Genomic DNA, 9,448 nt, shown 5'->3' with positions numbered 1-9,448 from the left:
TTAAGCGTCTCATCCAACAGCTAGCACCTCCGACAGTGCAGCACTCGCTCAGCACTGCACTGGAATGTCAGCCGAGGCTTGATCCCACAAACTTCTGACTCATTGGCACGTGTGCCAGCACTGAGCCACACAAGACAAAATATAACAAGATAAGACACTTTTCACACTCATTACCATTCTAAAAGCAGGATTCTTTATCAATTGGTATTTGCATCAACTGAAGCTTACACCGTAATTGCGACATTGCAGTACTGCAGCATAGCTCCCACAATATCATCGTGTTGCTGTTAATTATAGTTCTCTACAAGGGGTTAATGGAATATACTGTGAGACTAAACACAAAGATCAATAATTTCAATATTAGCAGCAAATCCCTTTCTCAAAGTAACCATTGCTCTGAGTGGGCCATCTTCGGTGCCCCATATATCATTGCAAGTCGCATGACACAGTTCAGTGTTCTGAACAAAGGTAGCTAAAAGGTATTGTCGTTTCGGGTCAGCTCCCTGCTGAACTGTGAATCGGTAGGCAAGCAAAGGGATATTTGAAATGTGAGATAGGCAGTTGTATTACACAGAGCAGAACCAATGACCAATTTGTTAATAAACCTGGTGGATATTAGGAACCTGCGGCAGCCCATCCGGGTGGTGAGGTCAAGGTTTCAGGCTCTGTCCAACACGGCCAATCATTGTGTGACGTTGTGTCGGCCATGATTCTGTGACGTACTGTCGGCCATGATTCTGTGACGTACAGGCCGTCTGTGGCCCTTAACTCGCCACTTGTCCTTTGATGCCCTTTCGCTGCCTGTGTACAATATTGTGTAGCCCTTTACACGTCTCCCCTGTTAGTTTTCCGGACCCTTTGATCGCGGCCTGTATACTGGGTTTTTTTGATCAGAGTACGTTTGTGGGTCAGAGACTGATTTTACAAAATGAACAGATGTAATGGTTGTGTTCTTTAAAAGAAGCCATAAGCACAGAGTTCCCCCAATGTCGATTCGCCTTCCGAGTGTCGCTCCATTCTATGTCACTGCACCTGGAAACTCTGAATATTAGAGACCATGAAAGCAATCATTACTTAATTGAAAGATAACTTTACAAGCAAACCACAAAAGAGGACGGTGCATGAAGCATTTGTTTAAATTACAGAGAGTTTATTATTTATGTATATTGTGTGTTTCTGCATGTATGTTGAAAGTGGCCCTGGACTGTCTCATATTGTAACCAGACACTCAGTTGCTGGACTGAGGGTGTGCTGCAGGGTCTGAGACGCCATCCTTCGATCAGAGGTTTAACCGATGTCTCCAGCCCGTTCAGGGAGATGGTAAAGAATCCCCGGCACTATTGGAATAGGAGCGGGGGATGCTCCCGGTGTCCTGGGCCCACATACAACCCTCAATAAACACCACCCAATAAAAACACATGAGCCGACCTCCCAGCTTAATAATATGAGGCAAAGGCGGGCGGTAGTCTGCCTACAGAACAACTCCCCCCTGTACAATGTGGGAGGGGCTTTCACAGCGGGCTCAGAGACACAATCAAGCGTTAGAAAACTGCAGATTATTCTTTAAACCTGTCGATTATTCACACAACACACAGCCAGATATCCGGGAACTGAACGGCCCATCAGTGATCTCCGGGACACCGCCCTGTGGAAATCAACAGGACTCCCTGAAGTATTTCAGTCCCGCTCTGAGGCACAGTCTCCCAGAACAGTCCAGGGCTGCAGCCTCCAGCTGTCCTTCATATAAACCATCAGCTCCAGGCAGCAGAACGATGCGAATTCTTCTGGTTTTCACCCTGTGTGTCTGTTTACCCCGTGAGTACCGACATTGTGTGGATTTAATGTAAAGCTGCCCGGGTCCATCCGAATTTCAGACACTGTCTGGGATTTACTCCCGTTATGTGGTACGGCTCTGATGGCCCATTAAACTCTCTCTGTTTAATTTCCAGGCTCTTTCAGTCAGTCAGTGACACAGACCCCGAAAGCGGTGACCAGGGAGAAGTGTCAGTCTCTCACCATCAACTGCGTTTTCTCTGATGGTGCTTGGGGTGATTATAATTTCCAAAATGGACATTTCTTCAGACAAGCTCAGACCGGGACAGAGTGGGAGCGGATCTCGAGCGGAGAGCGATTAGTTGTGATGACGAATAAGGCAGAAAAGACATTTTCTTTGGAAATTCGGGATGTGCGAGTTGAAGACAGCGCCACCTATTACTGTAAAGCTGGGTACCGGTGGAGAGCACACAGTGATGGGCCTCGGCATCCCGCGATACAAAAACTCTCAATGGAGGTTGTGACAGAAACAAGTGAAGAAGCGGAGTCAATCTGCCGTTAAACCCACAGTTCCGCCTCGCACCGTCTGCCCCACAGTCTAGTTTATAATCGGATTGGATTATTGCAGTTAACACCCTGAGTTTTGTAAATGTTGAGTGTTTGCGGACGGTAACGTCTTTCCCGGAATTGGGGTCAATGAATGGCGATTAGGAATGACTGATCCCAGTTACAATTCCCGAACACCAGATGGGAACCTGTTCTAACAGCTTTAACCGGGAACCGCGGTCCCCGCCGTGTAACTAATGTCCCCCCATCTCACCGAGTCCCGGGGGATTTGATGCTGACTTGAAACACTGTGTTAACTGGAACCATCACAGTGGATGAGACCTGAGCAAATACCTGTTTACAATTGAAATATAAATTCCCCGGGCCCGGAACCAGAAATTTAGGTTTGATCTTATTATCGCTTTAATCTGGTTTTATTTCATTGTAATTCCCTGCTTTCAGTTATCTTTCTTTGCTATTTTCTGTGTTTCTATGAAGCGCCCATCTCCGGCCGGTGTTCCTGGGCCTTTTTACTGAGAGCTCAGAGTCTCAGAAAGAACAGTTTGAACCGACGGGGACAGTGGAACAAGGAATACTGTTTATTGATCCCTGGAATAATTGGGCAGCGCCGACTGTCTGGTGATGTGTGTCCGGCAGATTGAGGTGTCGGTGGTTCTTGTACCGGGGTGATTGAGAGCGGTATCACTGTGGTGGATAGTTGGAATGATTATACCTTGGATGGATCCGGGACGGTGGTGACTGTCACAGCCGGTAAGTGACTCCAAACCCTGCCGTGTTACTGACTCTCCCGTTTAATGTTTATCATCAGTTTATTATTATTATCAAAATCACCTCAAACCCCTTCAAAATCAAACGGAGCAGTTTTCTAATGGCGGGGGGGGGGCGGTTCATTGCAGTTTTAGATTGGGAAGCATAATATGAATCGGGGTCGGGTCCGGGTGTGAGTCCGGAGAGAGAAGGTGTGAGACCCCCACGGAGCAGGCATTTTGGGGGTTTCACCCCCAACTGGACCATAATTGGTTTACCGGAGACTTCGGGGGTCCCATGAATATCCCGGACACTCTCTCACTCTGACCCCCAGTTGATTTAAATGAGCGCAGATGGTCGGCACTCCGGCCTCCGTTTTCGATGTTAACTGTGACTGAGGGACCTCTCTCCGTCCCTGTGAGCGGGGCAGGTGGTCACAGAGCTCCCCCCGGGACAGGAGATGCCATTTTGAGCCGGGCAGTGTGAATGAGGTACAGGGAGAGTGAGCCCAACACTACAGCGGGCTCCGATACCTGGAGCGGCCCATCCGATACCTGCAGCGGCAGAAATACTGGAGCACAACACGGCGGGGCTTCAAATACAAGAGATCCGCTTGTAGGTCTAGATGACATTCCATTATTGGGCACACATTGACTTAAATTAGTTGTTTTTTATCTGACATTTATTGCAATTGCTTTTATAGTATCAATCAAATATTCTTCCATGTCTCACGTAAGTCGAAATGTAAAAGCTCCGAACTACAGATACTTTTCTATATTATTTATATTGTTCGATAGTCTTTACCCCGCGAGTGGTTACAATGTGGAACTCGCTGCCACAGGGAGTGTTTGTACCGTACAACATCGATACATTTAAGGGGAATCTAGATAAGTAGGTAAAAGAGAAAGGGATAGAAGGATATGTTGATGGGGTGAGATGGAGTAGGGGTGGGAGGAGGCTCGTGTGGAGCAGTAACAACGGCATGGACCGATTGGGCCGAATGGCCTGTTTCAGTGCTCTACATTCTGTGTAATTCTCTGTAATATTTAATGTTCATGCTTGAGAGATCGGATTGCAGTAATTTATCTGTTTCCCTGATTACTGTTAACTAAGCAACACTGGGCAGTGAGCGAGTGAGGGCGATTTTCTAATGTTCTTATAAAGGAGAACAGCAACACCCGAGTGAACAAGTACTGACTGGAGGGAAGCCCATTTAGAACCAGCAAGAAATCATTCACCGAAAGGGAGAGAAATATCGGACTTCACCGGCCGGGCGGGGGCGTGGTGACACCAGTCTCTGGGCCGTTCAAAGCAGAATCCAACACCGGGGCAGTGAGATTTACTGGAGGGGTGGGCTGCGATTGGGCTCTGGCCCGTTTGTCAGCTTTGGATCTGTTGCACTCCTGAGAAAAGATATCAGCAGCAATCCACACATTTCTGGAAAGTTTGAACAAGCGGAGACTATTTTCTCTGGAACAGAGAAGAAAACGAGGAGACCTGATGGAGGTGATTAAATGATGAACGGGTTCGATAGGGTTCACGTGGGGAAACTGTCCATTGTGGGTGAGTCCAGAACAAGTGGCCACAAGTATAATATAGTCACTAACAGAACAAATAAAGGCATTGGGAAGGATTTATTCACACAGAGATGCGTCAGAATGTGGAACTCGCTGCCACACGGAGCAGTTGGAGCAGATAACCTTGCGACATTTAAGGGGATATTTGAAAAATACAGGCGGGAGACAGGAATCGAGGGATACAGGGGGCAGGGTGGGAAGAGGAAATTAGAGTGGGAGGAGGCTCGTGTGGAGTATAAACACCGGCACAGACCAGTTGGGACGAATGGATTGTTCCTGTTCTGCAGATTCTGTATAATGTAAAACTCAGAGAAAACTCCGCCCGGAGAACACGGGAGAGAATCAGCCAATGGGCTGAAGGAATTGAAGTTGTCAGAGAGCCGGAAGAGCCAGTTTCCAGTGAGTAACAGTAAAACCACTGCGGAAACTGCACAGACTGAACCCAACCGACAACCGAGAGACTGTGGGACAAGTTCTCAGGCTGGCAAAATACCACAAACAGCACAAACTGAGCGACCCAGATGTAGAAATAAAATGAAACTTACTGTTAATAATGCAAAGTAAAGTGAAATGGAGCAAAAGGCGCCCCGCTGATGGAAGAAAAGAGAAAAATAGAGCGAGAGACAGACAGGAGCTCCCGTGAACTGTTAAACTGCAGTAAAAGATTGACCTTTGACCCACCGATTTTCAGTGTCAGTTTGGCTCAATCGGTGCTGATGAATCTCACTGCTTTCTGTTGGATTTTGCTGTTCACAATGATATAAGAAAGCCGGGGTACTCTCCGTCAAACATCACTGGAATGTGGTTGTCTCAGTGAGGAGGAGAATGGACTATTATTTTTTTCGGGTTTGTCTTTTACGAAGAAAAATAAAAACTGAAATTTAATAGAAATCACAAAATCATACAGCAGAGAATGAGGACATTCGGCCCACCTTGCCTGTACGGTTCGTTGAAGGAGCTTTTCAATCAGTCCCACTCGCCCCGCTCTTTCCCCATAGCCCTGGCAAATTTTCCTTTTCCAGCATTGATCCAATATCCTGTTGAAATTTACTACTAAATCTGCTCCCACCACCATTACAGGCAGTGCATTTCCAGATCATAACGGCTCACTGCGTAAATACATTTTCCTCAGCGCACCCCCGCCCTCCGTCCTCGCCGGTTCCTTTGCCAATGACAGTGAATAAAGGAGGAGCAGTCTTTAAATGAAGAATCGCTTTAGCGCGAGAGGCAGAACTATTCCTGTGATTGACAAGTGTCCCGGGTAAACAGCAGCCAAATAAATAACAATATCCCATTTTAATCCCGCAGATTCCAGTTCCCCGCTATCCCAGAGTCCGCCTCTACAAACCTCTGCTGTCGGTGACACCGTTACTTTAAGCTGCGAATATTCAGGGTTCTGTCAGTACACAGTACACTGGTACCGTCAGTCCCCAGGGCAGGCTCCGGACTACCTGCTTCAGAGACAAACTTCAGGAGAGGGGAATAAAGAAACCGCTGTCGGGGGCCGAATTTCTGCTTCTGTTGATGGTGGGCACAAAATCAGCCGGTTGAACATCGCGAAACTGCAACTGAGTGACACCGCTGTGTATTACTGTGCACTGAGTCCGCGCACAGCACAGTGATACAGAAAACGGAGAGAGCCGTACAAAAACCTGAACATGGTGGGGATTACAGAGAGACAGTGATACAAAGCACGGATAGAGTTCAGAAACGTGAACATGGTGGGGATGACAGACACACAGTGAAACAGAGCACGGAGAAATTTCACAAACCTGAACATGTTGGGGACTCCAGACACACAGTGATACAGAGCATGGAGAGAGTTCACAAACCTGAACATGGTGGGGATTACAGACACACACTGATACAGAGCACGGAGTGCGTTCACAAACCTGAACATGGTGGGAATTACGGACACATAGTGATACAGAGCACGGAGAGAGTTCACAAACCTGAAAATGGTGGGGATTACAGTCACACAGTGATACAGAGCACGGAGAGAGTTCACAAACCTGAACATGGTGGGGATTACAGACACACAGTGATAGTGAGCACGGAGAGAGTTCACACACCTGAACATGGTGGGGATTACAGGCACACAGTGATACAGAGCACGGAGAGGGTTCACAAACCTAAACATGGTGGGGATTACAGACACAGAGTGATATAGAGCACGGAGAGATTTCACAAACCTGAACATCGTGGGGATTACAGATACACAGCGCTACAGAGCACGGAGAGAGTTCACAAACCTGAACATGGTGGGGATTACTGACACACAGCGCTACAGAGCACGGAGAGAGTTCACAAACCTGAACATGGTGGCGATTACTGGCACACAGTGATAGAGAGCACGGAGTGAGATCACAAACCTGAACATGGTGGGGATTACAGACACACAGTGATACAGAGCACGGAGAGAGTTCACAAACCTGTACATGGTGGGGGTTACAGACAGACAGTCATAGTGAGCACGGAGAGAGTTCACAAACTTGAACATGGTGGGGAATACAGACACACAGTGACACAGAGCACGGAGAGAGTTCACAAACCTGAACATAGTGGGGATTACAGACACACAGTGGGACAGAGCATGGAGAGAGCTCACAAACCTGAACATGGTGGGGATTACAGACACATAGTGGTACATTGCACGGAGAGAGTTCACAAACCTAAACATCGTGGGGATTACAGACACACTGTGATACAGAGCACGGAGAGAGTTCACAAACCTGAACATGGTGGGGATTACAGACACACAGTGACACAGAGCATGGAGAGAGTTCACAAACCTGAACATGGCGAGGATTACAGACTCACAGTGATACAGAACACGGCGGGAGTTCACAGGCCTGAACATGATGAGGATTACAGACAGATTGTGATAAAGAGCACAGAGAGAATTCACAAACCTGAACATGGTGGGGATTACAGGCACACAGTGATACAGAGCACGGAGAGAGATCACAAACCTGAATATGGTGCGGATTGCAGACTCAAATTGAGAAAGAGCACGGAAAGATTTCACAAACCTGAACATGGTGGGGATTACAGACTCACAGTGATACAGAGCAAGGAAAGTGGTCACAAACCTGAACATGGTGGTGATTACAGACACACAGTGATACAGAGCACTGAGAGAATTCACAAACCTGAACATGGTGGGTGTTACAGACACACAGTGAGACAGAACACGGAGAGAGTTCACAAACCTGAACATGGTGGGGATTACAGACACACAGTGACACAGAGCACGGATAGAGTTCACAAACCTGAACAATGTGGGGATCGCAGACGTATAGTGGGATATAGCAAGGGGAGAATATACAAATATTCTCCACGAAAGCATTCTCGATGAAACTTAGAATTTGACCGCACAGAAACAATTGATTAATCCCACCAAGTCTGCAATTTCTTTTCCACTGCTCACACCCTTTATTCTTATTCATCTTTTTAGAATCTCCTATCTATTTCCCCTGTTCAAATATTTCATGCATTTATTCCACATTTTCACCTCCTTCTGTGTGAAGAATTGTTTTTCTCATGATAAAACTTTATATTTTGCCATGTCATATTTCACCCTAGATGTTACATTTATTGATCCGCCTGTTTCAACAGGGACCATTAGAGTTTCTTCTTTCCTCTTCTTTGGTTCTTGGTGTAGCTTAAAAGATATACGTGTTCGAAATTTTAAAATTAATTAGTTGCCCAGATTTGAGCTGCTAGATCTGGCACGGTGACCACATTTGCCGCAATTGTTGGCTGCTCGAGGAACTTCGGCTCAGAGTGGATGAGCTGGAGTCCGAGCTTCAGACACTGCGACACATTAGGGAGGGGAAGCTTTACCTGGACACTAAGCTCCAGGAGGAAGTCACACCCATTAGAGTAATTACTTCCCATTTGGCCCATGGTCAGGGACAGGAGTGTATGGCTATAAGCGTGGCAGGCACTGGGATCCAGGAGGTGCTGATGGAGGCGCCTCAGCCCTTGTCCTTGTCCAACAGGTACGAGATTCTTGCTCCCTGTGTGGACGAAGGCAGGGACAGCAGGGAGGTTGAGCAATCTGACCACAGCACCGTGGTGAAGGGAGCCATTCAATTGGAGGGAGTAAAAAGAAATGTTGTAATGATAGGGGACAGTATATTTAGGGGGATAGATACTGTTCTCTGCAGCCGAGAGCGAGAGTCCCGAAGGCTGTGTTGCCTGCCAGGTGCCAGGGTTAAGGACATCTCCTCTGGGCTGGAGTAGAATTTGGAGTGGGAGGGGGTAGATCCAGTTGTCATGTTCTACGTAGGTACCAATGACATAGTCAGGACAAAGAAAGAGGTTCTGCTGAGAGAGTCTGAGCAGCTAGGGGCTAAATTAAGAAAACAGAACCACAAAGATAATAATCTTTGGATTACTATCTAACCCACGAGCGAATTTGCATAGGGGAAAGAAGATCAGAGAAATGAACGACTAGCTGAAGGACTGGGGTGGAAGAAATGAGTTTCGATTTCTGGGGCACTGGCACCAGTCCTGGGATTAAAGGGAGCTGTTCCGTTTAGATGGGCATCACTTGGACCGTGCTGGGGCTAGAGTCCTGGCGAATCGAATAACCAGGGCCATTGAGGGCTTTAAACTAAATAGTGGGGTGGCGGGGGGATGGTCCAGCTGAGCGGGAATTTAAAAAGTCAATGTGAAATGAGAAAACAATAGAGCAGGATGGAGATGCGGGAAATAATAACCAGAGTGTGACAGGAAGGGGCAGAATGTTTAAAAATAAGAGTGCAGCAGAAAATGGG

At 47.2% G+C, this 9,448-nt stretch overlaps 1 protein-coding gene across 1 annotated transcript; it reads left to right on the top strand.

Moving 5' to 3' along the window:
* Positions 1-1,772: 1,772 nt before the first annotated feature.
* On the top strand, positions 1,773-6,286 carry LOC147118386 (uncharacterized). The gene is made up of 4 exons (XM_085983903.1): positions 1,773-1,815; positions 1,950-2,232; positions 3,017-3,090; positions 5,973-6,286. The coding sequence occupies exons 1-4, from the start codon at positions 1,773-1,775 to the stop codon at positions 6,284-6,286; spliced, it is 714 nt and encodes a 237-aa protein (XP_085840029.1).
* Positions 6,287-9,448: the final 3,162 nt, after the last annotated feature.

The sequence above is a fragment of the Somniosus microcephalus genome, chromosome 4 (assembly GCF_052327205.1).
Source record: "Somniosus microcephalus isolate GS21.2 chromosome 4, FLI_Smic_1.0, whole genome shotgun sequence".
Lineage (NCBI taxonomy): Eukaryota > Metazoa > Chordata > Chondrichthyes > Squaliformes > Somniosidae > Somniosus > Somniosus microcephalus.
This window is presented reverse-complemented; position numbering and strand designations above follow the sequence as displayed.

Excerpts from the sequence above, each read along its gene's own strand:
- LOC147118386 (XM_085983903.1), top strand. The coding sequence starts at position 1,773 with ATGCGAATTCTTCTGGTTTTCACCCTGTGTGTCTGTTTACCCC. Across the intron at positions 2,233-3,016 it reads TACTGTAAAGCTGGGTACCG|CGGTATCACTGTGGTGGATA; the intron begins GTGGAGAGCACA and ends GGTGATTGAGAG. Across the intron at positions 3,091-5,972 it reads GGTGGTGACTGTCACAGCCG|ATTCCAGTTCCCCGCTATCC; the intron begins GTAAGTGACTCC and ends TTAATCCCGCAG.